This window comes from Triticum aestivum, chromosome 7B (genome assembly GCF_018294505.1).
Source record: "Triticum aestivum cultivar Chinese Spring chromosome 7B, IWGSC CS RefSeq v2.1, whole genome shotgun sequence".
In the NCBI taxonomy this organism is placed as follows: domain Eukaryota; kingdom Viridiplantae; phylum Streptophyta; class Magnoliopsida; order Poales; family Poaceae; genus Triticum; species Triticum aestivum.
In genome coordinates, this window is record NC_057813.1 from 698,085,994 (window position 1) to 698,113,533 (window position 27,540).

At 46.9% G+C, this 27,540-nt stretch overlaps 1 protein-coding gene across 1 annotated transcript; it reads left to right on the forward strand.

Moving 5' to 3' along the window:
• The first annotated feature begins 10,076 nt into the window (after window positions 1-10,076).
• LOC123158505 (two-component response regulator ORR24-like) lies at window positions 10,077-13,943 on the forward strand. Its single transcript, XM_044576463.1, has 6 exons — window positions 10,077-10,223; window positions 10,327-10,479; window positions 12,242-12,580; window positions 12,672-12,748; window positions 13,078-13,812; window positions 13,908-13,943. The coding sequence occupies exons 1-6, from the start codon at window positions 10,085-10,087 to the stop codon at window positions 13,941-13,943; spliced, it is 1,479 nt and encodes a 492-aa protein (XP_044432398.1). The 5' UTR covers window positions 10,077-10,084.
• Window positions 13,944-27,540: the final 13,597 nt, after the last annotated feature.

The following is a 27,540-nucleotide window of genomic DNA, read 5'->3' on the forward strand; positions in this document are numbered from 1 at the left end:
TTTGTTTACAGCGACCCAATCACTACATTAGTGGCAGGCTTCAGCGAGAAGATGGCGCCATTCAACATAGCAAGCAACATGGGCTCGGTTGGAATGATGTTAAATGGCAAGTATGCACCTGGTACAGGAAGAATTTCAGTGGCAGAGACTGAGATGGTTAACTATGGAAGAACTAGTTCTGCACTTTCCAACCATCAGACATATGATTTCGTCCCATTGACCCATATGCATGATGTCGGTGATGCATCTGGTATTTTCCATGTGCAAGAAGGAACAGTTGATCACCAAGCACTTAGTAGTCAACTGAATGGCATCAATGACTTGTCATCAGTCAGTATAAATGAAGTAAGAATGTTTCTCCTTGACATGTATCTAGTCTATGCATATGAAATTTTGAAATGAACATGTGTATTTAAATCAAACTTTCTTTCTTGTTGTAGGATTTCATTGGAGAGGATGCGGTCATGGATGGATAATGACACTTATGTTGGTTAACCCAACCTACATGCGAGATATTTTTCGCATGTGTGTTGGGCACTTTTAACGTGCCATTCCTTTGTTCTTGCACAATGTACCATGAAACTGTCAGATTTATGTAGTCTAGTTGGAAGTACGGTCGTGTCGGGGCTTCTATTTTACTCCAGCTATTTTTTAAGTTTGTGTCGCCATCTGAGATCAAAATGGTGTTTGGTTATGTTTTTCTGATGTAAGCATTTTTGTTCTATATATTATTGATATGATGTTGCATCTTTTCCCGAGACAACATTTCAAGGTGAAAACATGTCCCCCTGTCTATGACATGGTCTTTAGGACGCATTTTTTAGACACGGCTTAGGGAAAATTCATACATTAATTTTTCTATAAAGGCATATACATGTTTTTCCCTGCATTTAATGTTCATTGCAAAAGTGTCAAAAGTAGAAACCGAGTGAAGAGAACCCTAGTCTTCATTATCCATGTATAAATGCTTTACTTTTCCAATTCTGATGTCGTGTGATAGAAGTTGCTTGCACTAATGTATTATCCTAATATTCTGTGCCTATTACCATATAACATAAAGGAAATTATTTAGTTTTGGATGTAGAAAATATTTATTTACCTTAATTGTGAAAGTCAGTGGTGCCTAACTTTTTTTTTTGTGAATGGTGGTGCCTAACTTAAACATCTGCAGTCAAGAATAGGGTTTATGAACGCCTAGGCCATCATCACAACATCTTCAAACATCATGCAAATCATGCACCTGAATAATTATGTTATTAGATACAATATGATATCTCAAACCCTATTAACTTCATTTAAGGGATATGGTGCTGCTTACTACTGTTGTGGAAAATGCTAACAAAAACTCAAAAATGACAATGGAAGGAATCACAAGTAGAAAAAGGACCTTATGTGAGACACATTAGTCCCGGTTCGATTTTGGCCCGGTACTAATGGTATTATTAGTACCGGTTCGAACGGTTATGCATTAGTGCCGGTTCGTGTTGAACCTTTAGTACCGGTTCGTGCCATGAACCGGTACTAAAGGGGTGGTGGCAGGCTGGCGTCAGGCTAGGGCCCCACGAGCCCCTTTAGTCCCGGTTTTTGGACAGGGTGGCCACCGCCATCGGGTCCATAGACGGGACGGAGATGCGGACGGAGATCTGGTTGAGGGTGAGCGTGAGTCGAGCGCTGTGGGTGCCGTAGCAAAGACTGACCGGGTCAGGAAAGACCACAGTGAACTCCCGGTCTGAGATCGGGGTCACCTCCCAATCACAGTCCTAGTTGAACAGGTGGCAAAGCTCGTCGGAGATGATGGCCGGGGACGCCGTCTTGCCGACCAAGACCGAGATGAGGGCGGACATGGGCGGAGCGGCCCGGGCCTCGGGAAGGTCCATCTGGAAGAAGCCTAGGTCGTCGAGCGCATAGCCGAACAGCCCAAGCACCCCAATGGGCTGGTGGTTGGGGCAAAGCATGGCGGGGTGGTCCGTCCTCTTGCAACGGAAGTAGGCCGGAGGCTAAGAACAATTCACCTGGCAGTGCCCGACCACCCCACAGTTGAAGCACGTGGCCACCGTCGCGGCTGGCGGTGGGACGGCCGCAACCTGAGGGTGGGTGACCGAGGAAGTCGGGCCACCCGCCTGGGACTGCGCTCCACACTTCTTCTTCATCTTGGCAAAAGCCCCACGACCATTGCGGTTGTTGCCGTTGTTGGGACCAGCCGGAGGAAACTGGGCTTGGCGGAAGGGCGGATCGTAGCGACGGGGCGGGGAGGCCTCAGAACGGCCATAGCGAGACAGTGAGCGGGACCGGCGGGATGTGGAATGACGATCCCGATCCCTGCCGCGGCCACGCCACGACGAAGGGGAACACTCCTGGGACCATGTTGCGCGCCAGCCAGCACCCTCGGACGAAGCCGCGTCCTTGCCCCGCACTAGTGTCTCCCGCAAGTCGGCTTCCCGCCGTGAACCATCTGGCGATGGTCACGCGGTGACATCGTGGCCCGGCGCGCGTCGCTTGGGGCGTGGCTCCCCGTCAGCAGCATCGCAAGCCATATGGGGCTGTCGGATGGGGGCGGGAGTGGGGTCGTGCGCCGCGGGAGAGGGTGCATGCGTCGCGGGGAAGGGAGGGAGGGCAAGGAGAGGTGGCGCCGGGAGGGAAGAGGGACGAGGCGGGATCGAGGGGACAACATCCAGGGAAAACCCTAAAGGGGGCGGCCGGGTTGGGCCGGGGGAGCGGAGTAACCCGCTCGGCCCATCTTGGGCCAGCCCAACCGAAGTAGGCCTGGGAGAGGGGTGGAGAACCCCCGACACGGCCGGCCCTCACGGCCCACTTCGGCCCAGCCCACCGCACGAGGCCTCGTGGGGGAAGGGAAGGGTTTCCACCTGAGGTCGCAGCGCCGCCGCCGCCGACGGGGCACACGGCGCGGCACCGGACGGACGGAAAGCCCGGAACTTTGGACCCCCACGCACCATGCCGGCCGGAGCCGAGGAGGGGGCCAAGCCCAGCGGCAGGGACTGACGATCCCCAGGAAGACACCGCCAAGAGAGTGGCGCTGTCCCCAAATCAGCTCGTCCGGCCACCCCCAGTTCAAGGACCGGGCCCCATGACCCCAACGACTAGCACCACTGCCGACACCTAGGGGAGGTGGGGAAGGTGGTGCAGCTGGGCGGGAGGCGCCACGCTGCAAAGAACGGGGAGGGGGAGGGGGGAGGGGGCCATCGGGGGCGCAGAGGGGAGGGATCCGGTTGGGGACGCCGCGGCGCTGGACGGGGGTACATCGGGGAGAGAGGCCGCGACGGCCTCAGCGAGCCGGTCACCAAAACGCCGGGGAGGACGGTGGGTGCCAGCCGCAGCCACCGCGACATCCGCCAAATCCTCCTCCGCTGCGACGTCCACCCACTGCAGGCCACCCGAGCGAGGTGCAGGAGATGGCGGGGGAGGGGAGGGCAGAGACGGTGCCGCCAGAGAGGCCAGGAGGAGGGCGGGGGCGGGGCGGAGGCCGCTGGCAAGAACGATGGAGGCGAGGGCGGCACGGTCGCCAGAGGGGAGACGTGCGAGGTCCCCCATCACCAAGCTTCTGTCCAATAGTCGCCCAACACCCTCCCGGATATGGACAGATGGAAAGAGTGCACTGCTTAAAAACAATGTATTTGTTTAGTTACTTGTTACTTTCTGTACGACGAAACTTCGAATGTCTCAGTACGACGAAACTATTAGATGTAAATGGTGTCGCGCTCTAGTTAATTAGTTTCAGTACGATGAAATTTCTTAACTATGTTTACTATATATGTTGCTTCTATTTCATAACCGTTTCTTCCCACAGGCCGATGTATCTTATATTGCATATTATCGTTGAATTCGCTTCTTATATATATGCATCTCTGACAGGTATATAGATCAACGACGGCGAGGAAGTGGTATGCCGTGTATGTAGGCCATGTTCCGGATGTGTACGATGAGTGACCAGAGTGTCAGGCCCAAGTGTACCGCTTCCCGGGCAGAAGCCAGAAAGGGTTTGATAGCAGGGTGGAAGCTGAAGCTTGTTACTTGAGATTCATAGCGCAACAGAGGATTTAGAACCAACTCCACAAAAACTACTACATAATCCCTCTTTTGCTCATCGTGATCGCTCTTATCTCGTATGTCATAGTTTAGGTAGATGATGAAACATGTGTCTGCGGTGACAATGTAAGAGACATGTGATCATTAACTTGTATCGCTATTTCAAGATGATGATGAGATCGACATCATTTGTGTTCAATAATGATGATATGATGAGACTATGTTGTACCACTTCAATGATGATGATGAGACATTCATTTTTCATATAGTTTCAGTGTATGCAGATCATTCACCTCAACATTCCCATGTCTCCATTGCAGTTACAGATAACAACCATGTATCTCTTTCTGACCATCTCTCTCCCCAGCCCGGCAGGCCCTCTTCGGCCTCTCCCACCGCCTAATAACCTTCCCAATTAACTTCTTTACCCATTGATTTCCATCACAAATTCCCATTTATCTTCTCCATCGAATAAATTCATGAGTAACAGATGGAGTCGTCTTTAAACTCCCGTCTTCACCACAACAATTAGAAGAGCACCGCCTGTCGTCTGGCCTAGATAGCTGCCGCCCCTAGCCGTCCAACCCACGAGAGCCACCCCGTCTGGACCCGCAGGTCGACGCCAACGACTAGCACGCTGTTGCTAGCCATCTGACCATGGGCACAACCCTCGTCCAAGACGCTGCACACGCCACCTGTCCCAATCCCGCTGCGTGACGCCGCTAGCAACCTTCCCGAGCCCCTCCCGCCAACCCGGCCACACGCCGCGTGCCACCACCAACAGCCTCACCCATCCCCAGCTGCGGATCCAGACATGTTGAAGCGACATGGTGCAAATCATGCACACGAATAATTATGTTATGAGATACAATCTATAATATCAAACCTTATTAATTTGATTTAAGGGATGTGGCAATGCTTACTATCATTGTGGAAAATGCCTACGAAAACAAACAAAAAAACATATGAAAGGAGTCAATGTGCCACATGACAAATGGAGATGAAATTAAGGAGTTAAAGTGCCACACGATAGAGGAAATGAAAGTTGTCAATGCGCCATGGAACAAACAGAGATGAAATGAGTCAACACACTACGCGACAAATGGAGATGAAAGGGTTCAATGCGACAATGACATATGGAGATTAAATGAATCAACACGCTATGCGACAAATATATCTCCTGAGAATCTAAACATTTAGATTTGGAGAGTTAGATTGGAACTTAATGATTTATATTTACGGTGACCTAGGGGCACCACTTAAGCTCGTTGATACAATGAAATTCCAGCATGATACAATGATCTACAAGTATTACTATTAAATGCATTGCTTGTTGAATTTCATACTACGTAGTTTCCCCCCATGTACCTTCTAAATGGGGCAATAGAGCAGAGTTTGGTAAGATCATCTTTGGTATTTTATTTTAAGAAAAACATGGAAGGGATGATATCCGATGACTTTCGTGATGGTACTCATTTTTCTTTGGACGAATCGAGATTGTGAGACATCACCTCAATTCTCAAATAGATTATGAGATACTATAGACTTGGAGATGATCTCTCAAATTATTTTGATAGGAATAAAGGAATAAGCCATGCATATACCATCTACATCTAAAATTTGATTATGAAAAAGGAGTCCATGCACCACGTGGAAAATGAGATGCAATGTAAAAACTAGAAAGTTATCATTTCCATTGGGTGAGTCTTCTCCAAAATAAATTCATAAAAAGAGAATACAGTAGCCGGACTTCTTTCGAAGCAATGAGCTTAAGTGGTGCCTCTAGGTCTTTCTATACAAAAAATTACATGAAACTATTAAATGTTAACTCTTGGGCCTTATACGTACCACAAGCAGAAACATATTGACATTTCCCAAGAATGGAAATAATAATGGAAGACAGAGCTTTTAAGCCTTTTTGCATCATTGGATCCAAGACGTGACACATTTGACAGATCAAAAATATGCATGCTGGTTGAAAAGTTATATCCTGCAGATTTTTCTTCTCAAGAAAGAGCTCAATTAGAGTGTCAGCTACCACATCTTCAACTTGACACATGCAACCATCCAGAGCTGAAAATGTTACCATCACTTGCAGCTTTGGCACATGGACTGGTCAAAACAGGTAAATCATCTATGTATACAATGGCCGACAAGTTATTACGAGTTGTAATGACACTCCTGGTGTCGACTGCAACAGCAGAGAGAGCATTTTCAGCTATGAGAATTGTCAAGACTCATCTTCGAAGTAAAATGGGTGATGACTTTCTTCGACATTGTATGATAATCTACATCGAGAAGGAGCTTGCGTCAAAGTTTAATTCTGATGAAATTATAGACATGTTTGATCTTCTTGGTGCTCGGAAAGCCAATTTTAAGCTAATAGAAATGTAAGTTTTTACATTTTTTGATTGACCATATGGTCTATACTGAACCATGAATAATTATTATCATCTTTGCAATGCTAGATATTTGTCTTTGCATTTTGTGTTTTGCCCAGTCCGCCCCCCCCCAACCTTCAATCCTGGCTCCGCCCCTGATCACACCTTTCTCAACACCACACACATCCTTGTATTTCTTTTCTCTCTTCTTCACAGACGGTATTTCTTGTTTCTTGAACATCTTGGCCTGACTTCATACTCACAAAGCATAAACAATTATCTTAGTGATGTTGGACAGAGGATGCAATTATTTAGTTCGAATTTACATGTTCCTCTCGCCCTAATCTGAAACACTGTTGAACTTATTTATTGGGAAGTGTTTTATTTTTTAGATAAAAGGCCCTTGTCACATTTTGATTCCAGGAAGTCATAAGGCCCGAAATGTGCAACTGAAATCGAAGATAACTTCCGTCCGTTTATTCGATGCCCTCTTTCTCGTGAGCTGTGGTATGCTATGGCAGAAGTCTGGGTCCTGCTGGAGATTAATGAGATTGAAAACATGTGCAAAGAGTGGTCATTGCATGCACTTGAACCCCTCCCAGACATCGAACGCGCCATGCTGCTGATGACCTTATGGCGCTGTCGACACATCCGCAGAGGAGTTGTTCATCACAAACCGCCACCTCCAGTGGAAGCATCTAAAAGATTTCTTGTAAGCTACCTGGACTCTATCATTGGGCTCAAAACTGAATTGTGTGATGATCCTTGCAAAGGTAAATCTATCATCACGTATCAGCAAACAGTGAGAACAACAATGACATCAGGTGGATAGATGGAGTTCGCCCCATGTTGGGTAGGTGAAATTAAACACTGACGGGTCCTATAGGCGAAGATGGTGCCGCTGGAGCGGGAATGATCTTATGGAATGATAATGGTGCTATCATTTTTTCGCCCTATAGGGCAAGGTTTTCATGTGGAGAAGCATTGGAAGCGGAACTCTGCACGTGTATGGAAGGACTCTTATTTTCAATCCAGAGAAGTGAATTGCCTGGAGCGATAATGATCTTACGGAATGACAATGGTGCTATCATTTTTTCGGCCTGTAGGGCATTGTTTCATGTGGAGAAGCATTGGAAGCAGAACTCTGCGCGTGTATGGAAGGACTCTTATTTTCAATCCAAAGAGGTGAATTGCCAATTATTGTGGAGATTGACTCCATGGTTGTTGTGAAGCTGATTCAGTCGCATGAGATAGGCAGATCTTTATACTCTTCCATTGTAAGAAAGATTAGCCACTTGACGAGCCTTCGTAGAACTTGTATTACTCTTGTTAACCGCACTCAAAATAAGGTTAGTGATAGTTTAACTAAGCTTGCAAGGGTTGAAGGAAGAACTATGACTTGGATTGGTTCAGGACCTTCAGCTTCTTTAGACCTAGCTCATGCAGATTGTAATGACCATGATATTTGAGTAATACAAGTTTTTACCCGCAAAAATAAGTGAAAAAATGAGAGGTAACCTATGCACAAGAACATGAGTTTAGGAGCGAATCAACTTGTTATTGGATGGTCAGGAGGACAGCGGTATCCCCTGCACACCAGAGTTCAAGTCCCAGACTTGACATTGATGCTCATATTTTCTCATCAATCTCAAGATGATGTGTCGTCTCAGTCTCTCGGAGGTGCTCAGAGGGGTAGGATGTGCGTTTATGTGTTCCTAGGGCTGAGTGTATGTTTGCTTTACCACATGGGCACCGGAGAAGAACAACATCATCACAGTTCGTTCCGCATATCGGTTTGCCATGGACGAGCGCGAGCGTCCGTTGGCCACCACCATGAGCAGGGCACCGGATGGTCGTCGCGCCATCTAGAAGACCATATGGGGGTGCCCTGCTCCCCTGAAGGTACACGTGTTTGCTTGGTGGATTGTGACAAACTCTCTAGCTACTTGGGCAAATAAATTCTCACGTCATCTTGAGCTTTCTGACATATGCCCCATTTGTGGTGTGGAACGAGAGGATGTGTTCCATGCAATGTGCAGGTGCCCCCTTGCGAAGGAACTTTGGCATGTCATGGCGCTGGATTGGGTCATCCCGAGGGTTGAATCGGTTCGCAACACAGGGCCAGAATGGCTGTTCACCCTCCTTGAGACTTTGGACAAGACGACGCGTATGATCGTACCGATGATCATGTGAAGGACTTGACACGTGCGGAATGAGACCACACATGAAAAACGGCCACCTCCAACTGAGTCCTCTCAGAGGTTCCTACATGGATATATCAACTCTTTATTATGCCACAAGTAGTACCCCAATGGTGATGTTGTGAAGGGGAAAATGGTGATCAATGATGCACCACCAGCACATACAACCAGCGCCCTAGCTAAAGAAGAACTGAGCTGGGTCGCTCCTGCTACAGGATGGACCAAGTTGAACACGGACGGAAGCTTCATACCGGCTACAGGTATGGCAGGAGGTGGGATGATACTCCGGGACACTCAGGGAATCATCATATTTAGTGCTTGCTGTGAACTTCGTACTTTTGGTAACGCGCTGGGCTCCGAGCTCGCGGCGTGTAGGGAGGGGCTGGAGCTAGCCCTCCACCGGACGACCCTGCCAATTTTGGTAGAACTAGATAGTTTCGAGGCAGTGTCGTTGATCATAGCAAAATCCGATGATAGATCAGTACATCGCTTTGTGATCCAGGAGATTAAAAGCTTGGCCTCAACTGAGGATAGGGAGATTTCTTTTACTCTTTGTCGTCGTTCGCAGAATAAGGTTAGCCATGAACTTGCCGCTTATGGCGGTAGTACCCCCCGAACCGCAGTGTGGTTGTACTCGGGGTTAGACTTCATTGTAAACTTGGTTGTGGCTGAGAGGCCCCTGTGAGTAATGAGAATCTCCTTTACCCCGCAAAAAAGAAGGATGATGTGTCGTCTTAGTCTCTGGAAGGTCCTCATAGGTGTATGATGTGCGTGTGTGCGTTCCTAGGGACGAGTGTATGTTTGTGTACGTGAGTGACTTCGATTGTACTATGTTAAAAAAACGAATATGAGTTTAGGCCCCACACGTTGTCACGTGCCATGCAAAGGTAGGTAGGGATGTGGCCGTTGAGACGATGAACGCGGTCTCCGTTTCCGGTCGAAGGAAGTAAGAAAACACTCCTTCATGGCCAGGTAACCGAACAAAGCAGGATCCTCTCCTTTTTGTAATTCAAATCATATCTTCGTGCTCGAACATTTGTTGAGAAAAGAACAAAAAAGCAAAAGACAGCAACACTGCCCGTGGTTTTGCTTTCCTCACATGAACAAAATTAATACCGGAGATTCAGAAATTAAGGAGCAGTATGAAGTAGCGCATGAACACAAGCACGGGGAGGGCGCCTTTCACCTCTGGACCACAAGATTTCCACTCCTTCCCTCGACCCCTCTCCCCCTATAAAAAGCCCGCCAGCACCCTGCAGCCCTTCGCACAAAGCTCCTCTGAAATCCACATTGTCCTGTTCTGCCCTGCGGCGAGGAAGCCATTTTAGCAGGTTTTGGGTTGTGTTGTTAGATGGATGTGGGGTTTGTGTTGGTTAGGTCCGTTGTTCCTTAATCAGTGTTTTTCTTGATGTCGTTTGCTTTGCTAGGTGGGAAAGAGTTCGGAAAACAATGGCCGCGATGGGTGGGGACCAAAGGCAAATGATGGAAGATGCGGCGGAGGACAAGTTCCCGGAGGGGTTACGAGTCCTCGCCGTGGACGACGACCGCGTCTGCCTTAAGGTGCTAGAGAACCTCTTGCGCGGGTGCAAATACCACAGTGAGTCTCCTGAATCTTGATCCGTCCGCTTCGCCAAAGTCCATTAGGATCGGAGCCTTGTGATCTTTTTGTTTCTCTGCGAATAATGCTTTGTGCGATGCAGCAACGACTGTGAAGGATGCCACGACGGCGCTGAAGATTCTCAGGGCGGGGAAGGAGAAGTTCGACCTGGTCATCACCAACGTGCGCATGCAGGACATGGACAGCTTGAAGCTCCTCGAGCGCATCCGCCTCGAGATGGATCTGCCCGTCATCAGTACACTCACTGCTCAATTCTAAGTCCTAGTTTTATTTTTGTGTGTATGAGCTGACAATTCTCTTTGAGAACGTACATCTAATCCTGAATCTTGGATATACAGTGAGAGGACATCCATTCCTTTGGGCAGCACGTGAGATCCTATATATTCAGCACGATTTTAGGAAACCAAATACACATGCACGCCACACTCACCCTATTTTTAACTTTGGGGAAATCGAAAGAGTGGGATCCCCTTTCAGCCCGAACCAACGGGATCCCATCTAACCATTCATCTGTCCGATCGGATGGCCAGTGGGCCGGGTAGTAGAGCGGAGGTGAATCGACACATTAGTGAATTAGGAGGGGGCTGGATCACAGGATCCCTAGTGGTATCGGTTCCTTGCCCGAACCAATGGGATCCAACCTAATTGCTCATCCATTGATCAAATGGCTAGTGGGGGCAGGGGAATGGAAGTGGTAGCATGTGATTTATGAGATCCAACTAATGATTGACTTAAATAATTGTGTTGATTGTTTTTAGTATGCTATAAACATGGTCATGTGTACCATATATAATTATAAGTAGGCAACAAGATACCCCCCCCCCCCATAGGAACCGATTGTATTTTTGATCAATTGATGTCCCAATTCCATTAAAACATGCCGTCTGGATTCAGTATAAATTTGTTTTAGAACTTCAATACGTAGTGCCTGAAGTCTAGAGTTCAATACCATCCATACAATATATATATGGTAATCTAGCTTAGTGTGAGTATGTGTCACTCCTATGCAATGTAGACCCACTACTCATATGTGTCCGGTGTGGGTGCATTGATGGACTTAATTTAATTTTGTATGCTCTCAATTGTAATAATCTAGTCATAAGAACCAAAATTATAATATATTTATATTTTCTGATATGACCAAATTATATTTAGTTGTTTTCTGAACTAATATTAAATGCCCAGTCCTTGCAATCACACAAAGTACAGAATTGCACCACCTGTTTGCTAGGGTGGCAGGAGTAATACAATTAGGAAACTACGTATGTTGTATCTACGTTATTAAAGGATTACCCATCTATAATCTGCTTGAGATTGTTTGTTAAAAGTACTTACTCTTGGGAATACCATATAAAGGAGTGCCACTTTAAAGCAGATACATTGAGTAGGTTAACCATGTAAAATATCTACAATCCTGAAGCTTTGTTGACTTTGAACTAGGACACTAATTTGTAGTCCCATTATTTTTGCCGGTGAGTGCAACCAAAAATACTTATTATCCTAAAATGTAATAAAAATACTTAAGATAATGGCGCTGCCAGGTGTATGACTACTTAACATGCTCAGAACATTACACGAGCCGATCACTTTTATCTAGTGCGCTAGAGAAACATGGTAAACCACCAATAATAGTAATTGATCTTCATGTTCACTAGTACTTAAATGTGATGATCTGATTTACCTAGTTAGAACATGGTGTTATGATGGTTTAGGCATTGTGTCATGGTTATTTTTATCCATTATTTGTTTTTTATACTATTAATTGAATGTGTGAATGTTTTTCCATTTAATTTGCACTGGAACACAAATTATATCATTGTCATGATAATCTGAAAATCATGTGGAAAACATGTTTGCTTCCCCAATTGCCCGACGCATTTGGAAAATATTGAATTCTGTTTTCTGTCTATAAGCACCAGTATGAAATTTTATGTCCAGTTCATAGATTTTCGTGAAGTACTAAACTCCAAAGCTAAGTCAGGTCATATGGCATGCAGTGCTATCTGAAGGTTGTGAAAAGAAGGCTATGATGAAGGGGATAAATCATGGGGCGTGTGACTATTTGTTGAAGCCAGTGCATACCAACGAGCTAAAAAATATATGGCAGCATGTTGAAAGCAGGAGAAATTCTGAAGCAATAAGGCACATCAGCAGGGACGATGATGACGACCAGAGATCACAGCTTGGGACTGCTACCAAGAACAACGATGGAGCTAATACTGACGAGAGCAAAGAGAGCACACATGCATCCTCTACCCAGAAGAAGCCAAAAGTGGCATGGACAATCGAGCTGCGTACAAAGTTTATGGAAGCTATCAACCAGATCGGCCTTTATAGTAAGACACACATTATGTCCTTATTAAATGACACAACACTTGTTGTTACTTGGGATTTTCCATTAATAATTTTTTGATTACATTACTATAGGGGCTACTCCAAAAAAGATTCTGGAGCTGATGAATGTGGATTACCTCACTAGAAAAAATGTATTGATTCATCTACAGGTTTATTTTCAACCATTTTCTTTATTTGTTACATGTTTGTGTTCCATTTATTCATAGTCTAACATTTTGTCATATATAAGTGTGAGCTTATATTTTTTGGGGGAACATATCAGTCAAAGGTTTATTAATGCACTCAACATGAAAATGTGTGTAATTGTAATATTTTTTGTCCTTGAAAATGTGAGGTTTATCTTATATAATGCATGCCCCATACTTTTTGAACCCATGCAACACTTTCAGTTGTTTTTATTCCCACATGTCCACCATTACTATTTCCCATGAACGTGCATCTCATATACATGTTTATTTTGTCTATATTGTTATTTCAGAAGTATAAATTGTACTTGAAAAAAGTCAACTCAAACCCACTTGGTGATGCATGTGTAAGATGGAACTCTTTCATGAACATTTGGGAGAGTTTTATGCATAACCATGAGCATGAAAGGTGGGGTGTGTCCTCAGGTGGCAGCGCCTCCTGGAGTCCGAACCATTACGGTGCAGCGGTTCACTTAGGTCAGCATACAAGCACCGAGGGGAGTATGTCCATGGGTTCATTAATCAGTGGTGGTACAATGCTGGGGTATTTGGTACCACAGACGCCCACTATGGGAATATTTTCTGGCTTGAATGAGCATATAGTTCCATTCAACATACCTAGCAACCCAAGATCTATAGGGATGTTGAATGCAAACATCAATGTTCCAATGGCAGCACCTCAGTTTGTTTACAGCGACCCAATCACTACAGTAGTGGCAGGCTTCAGCGAGAAGATGGCGCCATTCAACATAGCAAGCAAGATGGGCTCGGTTGGAATGATGTTAAATGGCAAGTATGCACCTGGTACAGGAAGAATTTCAGTGGCAGAGACTGAGATGGTTAACTATGGAAGAACTAGTTCTGCACTTTCCAACCATCAGACATATGATTTCGTCCCATTGACACATATGCATGATGTCGGTGATGCATCTGGTATTTTCCATGTGCAAGAAGGAACAGTTGATCAGCAAGCACCTAGTAGTCAACTGAATGGCATCAATGACTTGTCATCAGTCGGTATTAATGAAGTAAGAATGTTTCTCCTTGACATGTATCTAGTCTATGCATATGAAATTTTGAAATGAACATGTGTATTTAAATCAATCTTTCTTTCTTGTTGTAGGATTTCATTGGAGAGGATGCGGTCATGGATGGATAATGACACTTATGTTGGTTAACCCAACCTACATGCGAGATATTTTTCGCATGTGTGTTGGGCTCTTTTAACGTGCCATTCCTTTGTTCTTGCACAATGTACCATGAAACTGTCAGATTTATGTAGTCTAGTTGGAAGTACGGTCGTGTCGGGGCTTCTATTTTACTCCAGCTATTTTTTAAGTTTGTGTTGCCATCTGAGATCAAAATGGTGTTTGGTTATGTTTTTCTGATGTAAGCATTTTTGTTCTATATATTATTGATATGATGTTGCATCTTTTCCCGAGACAACATTTCAAGGTGAAGACATGTCCCCCTGTCTATGACATGGTCTTTAGGACGCATTTTTTAGACACGGCTTAGGGAAAATTCATACATTAAATTTTCTATAAAGGCATATACATGTTTTTCCCTGCATTTAATGTTCATTGCAAAAGTGTCAAAAGTAGAAACCGAGTGAAGAGAACCCTAGTCTTCATTATCCATGTATGAATGCTTTACTTTTCCAATTCTGATGTCGTGTGATAGCAGTTGCTTGCACTAATGTATTATCCTAATATTCTGTTCCTATTACCATATAACATAAAGGAAATTATTTAGTTTTGGATGTAGAAAATATTTATTTACTTTAATTGTGAAAGTCAGTGGTGCCTAACTTTTTTTGTGAATGGTGGTGCCTAACTTTTTTTGTGAATGGTGGTGCCTAACTTAAACATCTGCAGTCAAGAATAGGGTTTATGAACGCCTAGGCCATCATCACAACATCTTCAAACATCATGCAAATCATGCACCTGAATAATTATGTTATTAGATACAATATGCTATCTCAAACCCTATTAACTTCATTTAAGGGATATGGTGCTGCTTACTACTGTTGTGGAAAATGCTAACAAAAACTCAAAAATGACAATGGAAGGAATCACTAGTAGAAAAAGGACCTTATGTGAGACACATTAGTCCCGGTTCGATTTTGGCCCGGTACTAATGGTATCATTAGTACCGGTTCGAACGGCTATGCATTAGTGCCGGTTCGTGTTGAACCTTTAGTACCAGTTCGTGCCATGAACCGGTACTAAAGGGGTGGTGGCAGACTGGCGTCAGGCCGGGGCCCCACGAGCCCCTTTAGTCCCAGTTTGTGGCACAAACCGGTACTAAAGGGCCAATCTTTAGTACTGGTTCGTGCCACGAACCGGCACTAAAGGGGTCTAACCTATAGTCTCGGTTGGAGACACAAACCGGGACTATAGGGCAATTTTCAAACTTGAAAAAATCATAACTAAATCATCCTAATTGAGAAAAATACATATAATATATAAAAATTTGCAGAACAAAAAGATTTAGTGCATGGACAACACATAAAATCATTCTGCTTGTTTGCCTCAGCCACTTCAAGAAAATTATGCACACCCTTAATGTACTCGGAGGTGTGTCTGTCACCATACATCCATTGCCGGTTCATCTGCGTGCATTATATATAATTATGTGTGTCAAAAGTAAGAAAATCAGACAAATATCTACCTAAAGTAAGAAAATCAGACAAGTATCAGAAAGAAGATAAGAACAAAAGGCTCACCACAGTGGTGCCGGCGACGAGATCGGTGCGGGCGATCAACGGCGATGAAAATGGGGACGGGGCGTGACGGACCGCTAAATCTAGACAAATCTCGAAAAAAATGGAGCTCCGAGGTCGAGCTTCAAGAGGAGAAAGCTTAACTAGTGTGGCTCGGGCATTTCATCGAACACCTAATGTGCATAGGAGGTGAACTAGAGCACCCAAATGCCCTCTCCTCGCCGGATTGAAAAAACAGAGCACTGGAGTGCTCTGCCGCGGCGGTGGGTATATATAGGAAAGTTATTTGTCCCGGTTCGTGGCATGAACCGGGACTAAAGCCCCCCCTTCTGTCCCGGTTCAAGCCACGAACCGGGACCAATGGTTGTGGGCCAGGAGCGAGGACCATCGGTCCCGGTTCGTGGCTTGAACCGGGACAAATGGTTCCACATGAACCGGGACCAATGCCCACGAGGCCCCAGCCGGCCCCCTGGGCTCACGAACCGGGTCTAATACCCCCCATGGGTCCCGGTTCTCGAAGAACCGGGACTAATGGACTGGCCAGGCACGAACGGTAGCCCTGTTTTCTACTAGTGTGTGCCACACCACACCACCTGATCAATAAAAATTAGTAGCGTCGGTCGTCTACCCAGAGCTACTATTACTTTAGGATCTATAGCGCCTGTTGAAAGAAATGCGCTACTGCTATTTCTTCTATGTGTACACTTTTATCAGTAGCGTGTTTTTCCACCCCGCGCTATAGGTAGTAGAAGTTAGCAGTACATATTTTGACTGGCGACCATAGCAGTAGCGCGCATCGATGACCTGTGCTACTGTTATGGGCACCAGCCAAAATACCTACCACATTCCCCCTCTTCCTCCTTCCTCCCACTTCCTTTCTCCTCCTCTCCTTGCACTTGCTTATTCGTTTCAATGCTCCCCCTCTTCTTTGCCCCTCCACCACCTCCTCATTAATGCACTCCCTCCTCCCTCTTTCTTTCTTTGCTGAGCAGTTGCAAGATGTATGCCCACACATGCCCCGCGGACCTCTTCTTCCTGCGATTTGATTACATCTTCCAGATGTTTCAAATGAGGACACTCGATTTTACGTTCGTCCGCCTATTGTGCCGCACATGAACTACATCGTCAGGAGAGAGCAAGTCACTGGTCTTGCAGTCACGGACCCATACTACATACATGGGGCTTCTTTTTAATCAATGAAGCCAACCGTCAATATGTGAGTCAGTACATCAAAGAATTCTTGGTCAGCAATAAGGACAAAGAAATGATTCTCCTACCTTATCATCCCGGGTAAGTCATCCGCAGATAGCCACTATAACACATACATCCTTTCGTGCATTTCAATAATTAGTTTGCATGCATGGAGGCTAACTTGATCGTGTATTTTGTGCAGCGGGGGGTGTCGTGCCGTTCTCATCGTTCTTTACCTACATTACCCCCGCGCTCTATAATTGGACCTGTCGAAGAACATACAAAAGAAAGATTACACAAACATAAAGTTTGTTCTGGACAGAGCTCTCCTGGGCTTCAACATGCGAGGTGTCTACATCCAATGCAAAAAAACAAAAACAAATAAGGCCGGGCTGTGTTTCGGCCACAAGACTGACTTCTGTTGCATCCAGCAACCGGCAAGAAGTGAGAATGATGGATTCTACGTCATCCATCTAATGATGGAGTATAGAAGGGATGTGCAATCACTTTGCATGAAATCTTCATCCGATACTCATATCTAGAGATGGGTCGAATCCTTTGGAGCCTTGCCGGATAATCAACTTCAAAATGATTTCCACCGGATCCAGTAGGAAATTGCGTCCATCATCATGAAAGATGTCCTTAAATAGAATGGGGTGTTTTATGGCGGCCCAATATCGCGAGCTGACGTTCGAACCCGCATAGCCCTGCAGCGTCAGGACATGATGCCGTTCACTAAGCTTGGGTGCACCCTGCCGGATATACGAAAAGGGTTTCCCCCCGCTTTATATTATAAAGCATCGAACCAAGCATCCAACACAGAGTACAAGGTACAATCAAGTCACAAAGTCACGCTGGGGGCACAGCCAGACAAGCCCCAAATAAAGCAAAATCAGAAACTAATCCGGCTCGGGAGGAGGCAGTGGTGGTGGCCCAGGCGGAGCAAAAGCCGATGCCGAAGAGAGAAGACTAGCTATGATGTTGTCGATGGTGTCCCGATCTCGCTGCTTGCTAAGCGGTCTCCAAAGTTGTAAGAAGCCAGACATTTTGTAGATCGCATCAGTCACACGGCATGGAATCACGCGCTCTATGACTAATTTATTATGGTTACACCAGAGGGTCCACGCAAGCATGCCCATGGCCACCCAGGTGGGGGGGGGGCTAGAGCCGGGGAGTCTAAGAACCTCCACCGTCATCCGGGCTGAGGGGATCGGTGGAAGTCCCACCCTCAGCCAAGCTGCACAAGTCGTACCCAACGTGGTTGAAGAACATCCTGATCGTCGTCTTGAGCTTGGTGGGGTCTGGAGACATGATCTGCATGCGCATAGTAGGGCCCTTGGGCAGAGAAGCGGCATCGACCGCCACAAACTTGCCCAATAACCGGGACAAGCCACGGATGACCCCCTCGTCCCGCGCTAGACAAGGGAGTCCAGGATCTGCACCCACGCCGTGGACAGCGTGGCCACCGCCAGCGGGTCCATAGACGGGACGAAGATGCGGACGGAGAGGTGGTTGAGGGTGAGCGTGAGTCGAGCGCTGTGGTTGCTGTAGCAAACACTGACCGGGTCAGGAAAGACCACAGTGAACTCCCGGTCTGAGATAGGGGTCACCTCCCAATCACAGTCCGGGTTGAACAGGTGGCAAAGCTCGTCGGAGAGGATGGCCGGGGACGCCGTCTTGCCGTCCAAGACCGAGATGAGGGCGGACATGGGCGGAGTGGCCCGGGCCTCGGGAAGGTCCATCTGGAAGAAGCCTAGGTCGTCGAGCGCATAGCCGAACAGCCCAAGCACCCCAATGGGCTGGTGGTTGGGGCAAAGCGTGGCGGGGTGGTCCGTCCTCTTGCATCGGAAGTAGGCCAGAGGCTCAGAACAATTCACCTGGCAGTGCCCGGCCACCCCACAGTTGAAGCACGTGGCCACCGTCGCGGCTGGCGGTGGGACGGCCGCAACCTGAGGGTGGGTGACCAAGGAAGTCGGGCCACCCTCCTGGGACTTCGCTCCACACTTCTTCTTCATCTTGGAAAAAGCCCCACGACCATTGCGGCTGTTGCCGTTGTTGGGACTGGCCGGAGGAAACTGGGCTTGGCGGAAGGGCGGATCATAGCGACGGGGCGGGGAGGCCTCAGAACGGCCATAGCGAGACGATGAGCGGGACCGGCGGGATGGGGAATGACGATCCCGATCCCTGCTGCGGCCACGCCACGATGAAGGGGAACACACCTGGGAGGAAGTCGCGCGCCAGCCAGAACCCTCGGACGAAGCCGCGTCCTTGCCCCGCACTAGTGTCTCCCGCAACTCGGCTTCCCGCCATGAACCATCTGGCGATGGTCGCGCGGTGACATCGTGGCCCGGCACGCGTCGCTTGGGGCGTGGCTCCCCGTCACCAGCATCGCAAGCCATATGGGGCTGTCGGATGGGGGCGGGAGTGGGGTCGTGCGCCGCGGGAGAGGGTGCATGCGTCGCGGGGAAGGGAGGGAGGGCAAGGAGAGGTGGCGGCGGGAGGGAAGAGGGACGAGGCGGGATCGAGGGGACAACTGTTGGAAATATGCCCTAGAGGCAATAATAAAAGGATTATTATTATATTTCCTTGTTCATGATAATTGTCTTTTATTCATGCTATAATTGTATTATCCGGAAATCGTAATACACGTGTGAATACATAGACCACAATACGTCCCTAGTAAGCCTCTAGTTGACTAGCTCGTTGGTCAACAGATAGTCATGGTTTCCTGACTATGGACATTAGATGTCGTTGACAACGGGATCACATCATTAGGAGAATGATGTGATGGATAAGATCCAATCCTAAGCATAGCACAAGATCGTGTAGTTCTTTTTGCTAGAGCTTTTCCAATGTCAAGTATCTCTTCCTTAGACCATGAGATCGTGTAACTCCCGGATACCGTAAGAGTGCTTTGGGTGTACCAAACGTCACAACGTAACTGGGTGATTATAAAGGTGCACTACAGGTATCTCCGAAAGTGTCTGTTGGGATGACACGGATTGAGACTGGGATTTGTCACTCTGTGTTACGGAGGGGTATCACTGGGCCCACTCGGTAGTGCATCATCATAATGAGCTCAAAGTGACCAAGTGTTTGGTCACGGGATCATGCATTATGGTACGAGTAAAGTGACTTGCCGGTAACGAGACTGAACGAGGTATTGGGATACCGACGATCGAGTCTCGGGCAAGTAACACACCGTCTGACAAAGGGAATAGTATACGGGGTTGCTTGAACCCTCGACATCGTGGTTCATCCGATGAGATCATCGAGTAGTATGTGGGAGCCAACATGGGTATCCATATCCTGCTGTTGGTTATTGACTGGAGAGCCGTCTCGGTCATGTCTGCATGTCTCCCGAACCCGTAGGGTCTACACACTTAAGGTTCGGTGACGCTAGGGTTGTATGAATATGAGTATGCAGCAAATCGAATGTTGTTCGGAGTCCCGGATGAGATCCCGGACGTCACGAGGAGTTCCGGAATGGTCCGGAGGTAAAGAAAACTATATAGGAAGTGCTGTTTCGGCCATCGGGAAAGTTTCGGGGTCACCCGGTATTGTACCGGGACCACCGGAAAGGTCCCGGGGGTCCACCGGGTGGGGCCACCTATCCCGGAGGGCCCCGTGGGCTGAAGTGGGAGGGGAACCAGCCCCTAGTGGGCTGGTGCGCCCCACCTTGGGGCCCCCCTGCGCCTAGGGTTGGAAACCCTAGGTGGGGGGGGGGGGAGCGCACCACTTGCCTTGGGGGGCACTCCACCCCCCTGGCCGCCGCCCCCTTGGGAGATTGCATCTCCCTGGGCCGGCGCCCCCCCTGGGGGCCTATATAAAGGAGGGCAGGGGGGAGGGCAGCAGCACCCTTATGTCTTGGCGCCTTCCTTCCCTGCTACACCTCGTCCTCCTCCCGCAGCAGCTTGGCGAAGCCCTGCCGGAGTTCTGCTGCATCCACCACCACGCCGTCGTGCTGCTGGATCATCATCAACCTCTCCTTTCCCCTTGCTGGATCAAGATGGAGGACACGTCACGCTGACCGTATGTGTGTTGAACGCGGAGGTGCTGTCTGTTCGGTGCTAGGATCTCCGGTGATAGGATCACGACGAGAACGACTACCTCAACCCCGTTCTTTTGAACGCTTCCGCTCGCGATCTACAAAGTGGTATGTAGATGCATCTCTCCTTTCACTTGTTGCTTAGATGAACTCATAGATGGATCTTGGTGAAACCGTAGGAAATTTTTTATTTTCTGCAACGTTCCCCAACAGTGGTATCAGAGCTAGGTCTATGCGTAGTTCTCTATTGCACGAGTAGAACACAATTTTGTTGTGGGCGTAGATCTTGTCAACTTGCTTGCCGCTACTAGTATTTTCTTGCTTCAGCGGTATTGTGGGATGAAGCGGCCCAGACCGACCTGACACATACGCTTACGTGAGACAGGTTCCACCGACTGACATACACTAGTTTCATAAGGTGGCTAGCGGGTGTCTGTCTCTCCTACTTTTGTTGGAGCGGATTAGATGAAAAGGGTCCTTATGAAGGGTAAGTAGAAGTTGACAAAATCACGTTGTGGTTATTCGTAGGTAAGAAAACGTTCTTGCTAGAACCCAATTGTAGCCACATAAAAGATGCAACAACAATTAGAGGACGTCTAACTTGTTTTTGCAGCAATTGTCATGTGATGTGATATGGCCAGAAGTTGTGATGAATGATGAATGATATATTGTGATGTATGAGATCATGTTCTTGTAATAGGAATCACGACTTGCATGTCGATGAGTATGACAATCGGCAGGAGCCATAGGAGTTGTCTTTTTTTTGTATGACCTGCGTGTCATTGAAGAATGCCATTTAAATTACTTTACTTTATTGCTAAACGCGGTAGCCATAGAAGTAGAAGTAGTCGTTGGCGTGACAACTTCATGAAGACACAATGATGGAGATCATGATGATGGAGATCATGGTGTCATGCCGGTGACGAAGATGATCATGGAGCCCCGAAGATGGAGATCGAAGGAGCTATATGATATTGGCCATATCATGTCACTACTATATAATTGCATGTGATGATTATTATGTTTTATGCATCTTGTTTACTTAGAACGGCGGTAGTAAATAAGATGATCCCTTATAAAATTTCAAGAAAGTTTTCCCCCTAACTATGCACCGTTGCTAAAGTTCGTCGTTTCGAAGCATCACGTGATGATCGGGTGTGATAGATCCTTACGTTCACATACAACGGCTGTAAGACGGATTTACACATGCAGAACACTTAGGGTTAACTTGACAAGCCTAGCATGTACAGACATGGCCTCGGAACATAGAGACCGAAAGGTTGAACACGAGTCGTATGGAAGATACGATCAACATGGAGATGTTCACCGATGATGACTAATCCGTCTCACGTGATGATCGGACACGGCCTAGTCGACTCGAATCGTGTAACACTTAGATGACTAGAGGGATGTCTAATCTGAGTGGGAGTTCATTAAATAATTTGATTAGATGAACTTAATTATCATGAACTTAGTCTAAAACTTTTGCAAAATATGTCTTGTAGATCAAATGGCCAACGCTCATGTCAACATGAACTTCAACGCGTTCCTAGAGAAAACCAAGCTGAAAGATGATGGCAGCAACTATTCGGACTGGGTCCGGAACCTGAGGATCATCCTCATAGCAGCCAATAAAGACTATGTCCTAGATGCACCGCTAGGTGAAGCACCCATCCCAGAGAACCAAGACGTTATGAACACTTGGCAATCACGTGCTGATGATTACTCCCTCGTTCAGTGCGGCATGCTTTACAGCTTAGAACCGGGGCTCCAAAAGCATTTTGAGAAACACGGAGCATATGAGATGTTCGAGGAGCTGAAAATGGTTTTCCAAGCTCATGCCCGGGTTGAGAGATATGAAGTCTCCGACAAGTTCTATAGTTGTAAGATGGAGGAAAACAGTTCTGTCAGTGAGCACATACTCAAAATGTCTGGGTTGCACAACCGCCTGTCCCAGCTGGAGATCAACCTCCCGGACGAGGCGGTTATTGACAAAATCCTTCAGTCGCTCCCACCGAGCTACAAGAGCTTTGTGTTGAACTACAATATGCAGGGGATGGTGAAGACCATTCCTGAAGTATTTTCAATGCTGAAGTCAGCAGAGGTTGAAATCAAGAAAGAACATCAAGTGTTGATGGTCAATAAGACCACTAAGTTCAAGAAGGGCAAGGGTAAGAAGAACTTCAAGAAGGACAGCAAAGATGTTGCCGCGCCCGGTAAGCCAGTTGCCGGGAAGAAGTCAAAGAATGGACCCAAGCCTGAGACTGAGTGCTTTTATTGCAAAGGAAAGGGTCACTGGAAGCGGAACTGCCCCAAATACTTAGTGGACAAGAAGACCAGCAACACTAAAGGTATATTTGATATACATGTAATTGATGTGTACCTTACCAGTACTTGTAGTAACTCCTGGGTATTTGATACCGGTGCCGTTGCTCAAATTTGTAACTCACAGCAGGAGCTGCGGAATAAGCGGAGACTGGCGAAGGACGAGGTGACGATGCGCGTCGGGAATGGTTCCAAGGTCGATGTGATCGCCGTCGGCACACTACCTCTACATTTACCTACGGGATTAGTTTTAAAACTCAATAATTGTTACTTAGTGCCAAGTTTGAGCATGGACATTGTATCTGGATCTCGTTTGATACGAGATGTCTACTCATTTAAATCCGAGAATAATGGTTGTTCTATTTATATGAGAGATATGTTTTATGGTCATGCCCCGATGGTCAATGGTTTATTCTTAATGAATCTCGAACGTAATGTTACACATATTCATAGTGTGAATACCAAAACATGTAAAGTTGATAACGATTGTCCCACATACTTGTGGCACTGCCGGCTTGGTCACATTGGTGTCAAGCGCATGAAGAATCTCCATGCTGATGGACTTTTAGAGTCTCTAGATTATGAATCATTTGACACATGCGAACCATGCCTCATGGGCAAAATGACCAAGACCCCGTTCTCCGGAACAATGGAGCGAGCAACCAACTTATTGGAAATCATACATACTGATGTGTGTGGTCCAATGAGCATTGAGGCTCGCGGAGGATATCGTTATGTTCTCACTCTCACTGATGACTTGAGTAGATATGGGTATGTCTACTTGATGAAACACAAGTCTGAGACCTTTGAAAAGTTCAAGGAATTTCATAATGAAGTAGAGAATCAACGTGACCGAAAGATAAAATTCTTACGATCGGATCGTCGAGGAGAATATTTAAGTCACGAATTTGGTACACACTTAAGAAAATGTGGAATCGTTTCACAACTCACGCCGCCTGGAACACCTCAGCGTAATGGTGTGCCCGAACGTCATAATCGCACTCTATTGGATATGGTGCGATCTATGATGTCTCTTACCGATTTACCGCTATCATTTTGGGGATACGCTCTAGAGACAACTACATTCACTTTAAATAGGGCACCGTCTAAATCCGTTGAGATGACACCATATGAATTATGGTTTGGGAAGAAACCTAAGCTGTCGTTTCTAAAAGTTTGGGGATGCAATGCTTATGTCAAGAAACTTCAACCTGAAAAGCTCGAACCCAAGTCGGAAAAATGCGTCTTCATAGGATACCTTAAGGAAACCATTGGGTATACCTTCTACTTAAGATCCGAGGGCAAGATCTTTGTTGCCAAGAATGGATCCTTTCTGGAAAAAGAGTTTCTCTCGAAAGGAGTAAGTGGGAGGAAAGTAGAACTCGATGAAGTACTACCTCTTGAACCGGAAAGTAGTGCAGCTCAGGAAAACGTTCCTGTGGTGCCTACACCGACTGGAGAGGAAATTAATGATGATGATAAAGGTACTTCTGATCAAGTTGCTACTGAACTTCGTAGGTCCACAAGGACACGTTCCACACCAGAGTGGTATGGCAACCCTGTCCTGGAAATCATGTTGTTAGACAACGGTGAACCTTCGAACTATGAAGAAGCGATGGCGGGCCCAGATTCCAACAAATGGCTAGAAGCCATGCAATCCGAGATAGAATCCATGTATGAAAACAAAGTATGGACTTTGACTGACTTGCCCGATGATCGGCGAGCGATAGAAAACAAATGGATCTTTAAGAAGAAGACGGACGCGGATGGTAATGTCACCATCTATAAAGCTCGACTTGTCGCTAAGGGTTATCGGCAAGTTCAAGGGATTGACTACGATGAGACTTTCTCTCCCGTAGCGAAGCTTAAGTCCGTCCGAATCATGTTAGCAATTGCCGCATACTATGATTATGAGATATGGCAGATGGACGTCAAAATGGCATTCCTTAACGGTTATCTTAAGGAAGAGCTGTATATGATGCAGCCGGAAGGTTTTGTCGATCCTAAGAATGCTAACAAAGTGTGCAAGCTCCAGCGATCCATTTATGGGCTGGTGCAAGCATCTCGGAGTTGGAACATTCGCTTTGATGAGATGATCAAAGCGTTTGGGTTTATGCAGACTTATGGAGAAGCCCGCGTTTACAAGAAAGTGAGTGGGAGCTCTGTAGCATTTCTCATATTATATGTAGATGACATACTTTTGATGGGAAATGATATAGAATTCTTGGACAACATTAAGGCCTACTTGAATAAGTGTTTTTCAATGAAGGGCCTTGGAGAAGCTGCTTACATATTAGGCATCAAGATCTATAGGGATAGATCAAGACGCCTCATAGGTCTTTCACAAAAAGCACATACCTTGATAAGATTTTGAAGAAGTTCAAAATGGATCAGTCCAAGAAAGGGTTCTTGCCTGTACTACAAGGTGTGAGATTGAGCTCGGCTCAATGCCCGACCATGGCAAAAGATAAAGAAGAGATGAGCGTCATCCCCTATGCCTCAGCCATAGGATCTATTATGTATGCCATGCTGTGTACCAGACCTGATGTAAACCTTGCCGTAAGTTTGGTAGGAAGGTACCAAAGTAATCCCGGCAAGGAACACTGGACAGCGGTCAAGAATATCCTGAAGTACCTGAAAATGACAAAGGACATGTTTCTCGTTTATGGAGGTGACGAAGAGCTCGTCGTAAAGGGTTACGTCGACGCTAGCTTCGACACAGATCTGGATCACTCTAAGTCACCAACCGGATATGTGTATATGTTGAATGGTGGAGCAGTAAGCTGGTGCAGCTGCTTGCAGAGCGTCGTGGCGGGATCTACATGTGAAGCGGAGTACATGGCAGCCTCGGAGGCAGCGCATGAAGCAATTTGGGTGAAGGAGTTCATCACCGACCTAGGAGTCATACCCAATGCGTCGGGGCCGATCAAACTCTTCTGTGACAACACTAGAGCTATTGCCCTTGCCAAGGAGCCCAGGTTTCACAACAAGACCAGGCACATCAAGCGTCGCTTCAACTCCATCCGTTAAAATGTTCAAGATGGAGACATAGATATTTGCGAAGTACATACGGATCTGAATGTCGCAGATCCGTTGACTAAACCTCTTCCGCGAGCAAAACATGATCAACACCAGAACTCTATGGGTGTTCGATTCATCACAATGTAACTAGATTATTGACTCTAGTGCAAGTGGGAGACTGTTGGAAATATGCCCTAGAGGCAATAATAAAAGGATTATTATTATATTTCCTTTTTCATGATAATTGTCTTTTATTCATGCTATAATTGTATTATCCGGAAATCGTAATACACGTGTGAATACATAGACCACAATACGTCCCTAGTAAGCCTCTAGTTGACTAGCTCGTTGGTCAACAGATAGTCATGGTTTCCTGACTATGGACATTAGATGTCGTTGACAACGGGATCACATCATTAGGAGAATGATGTGATGGATAAGATCCAATCCTAAGCATAGCACAAGATCGTGTAGTTCTTTTTGCTAGAGCTTTTCCAATGTAAAGTATCTCTTCCTTAGACCATGAGATCGTGTAACTCCCGGATACCGTAGGAGTGCTTTGGGTGTACCAAACGTCACAACGTAACTGGTTGACTATAAAGGTGCACTACAGGTATCTCCGAAAGTGTCTGTTGGGTTGACACGGATCGAGACTGGGATTTGTCACTCCGTGTTACGGAGAGGTATCACTGGGATCATCATAATGAGCTCAAAGTGACCAAGTGCCTGGTCACGGGATCATGCATTACGGTACGAGTAAAGTGACTTGCCGGTAACGAGACTGAACGAGGTATTGGGATACCGACGATCGAGTCTCGGGCAAGTAACATACGGTCTGACAAAGGGAATAGTATACGGGGTTGCTTGAACCCTCGACATCGTGGTTCATCTGATGAGATCATCGAGGAGTATGTGGGAGCCAACATGGGTATCCAGATCCCGCTGTTGGTTATTGACTGGAGAGCCGTCTCGGTCATGTCTGCATGTCTCCCGAACCCGTAGGGTCTACACACTTAAGGTTCGGTGACGCTAGGGTTGTATGAATATGAGTATGCAGCAAACCGAATGTTGTTCGGAGTCCCGGATGAGATCCCGGATGTCACGAGAAGTTCCGGAATGGTCCGGAGGTAAAGAAAACTATATAGGAAGTGCTGTTTCGGCCATCGAGAAAGTTTCGGGGTCACCCGGTATTGTACCGGGACCACCGGAAAGGTCCAGGGGGTCCACCGGGTGGGGCCACCTATCCCGGAGGGCCTCGTGGGCTGAAGTGGGAGGGCAACCAGCCCCTAGTGGGCTGGTGCGCCCCCCTTGGGCCCCCTTGCGCCTAGGGTTGGAAACCCTAGGTGGGGGGGCACCACTTGCCTTGGGGGGCACTCCACCCCCCTGGCCGCCGCCCCCTTGGGAGATTGCATCTCCCTGGGCCGGCGCCCCCCCTGGGGGCCTATA

Bases quoted from the DNA above. Each gene is read 5' to 3' on its own strand.
- LOC123158505 (XM_044576463.1), top strand. From the start codon at position 10,085: ATGGGTGGGGACCAAAGGCAAATGATGGAAGATGCGGCGGAGGACAAG. The intron at 10,224-10,326 runs GTGAGTCTCCTG...TGTGCGATGCAG, and splicing joins GCGCGGGTGCAAATACCACA to CAACGACTGTGAAGGATGCC. The intron at 10,480-12,241 runs GTACACTCACTG...TATGGCATGCAG, and splicing joins GATGGATCTGCCCGTCATCA to TGCTATCTGAAGGTTGTGAA.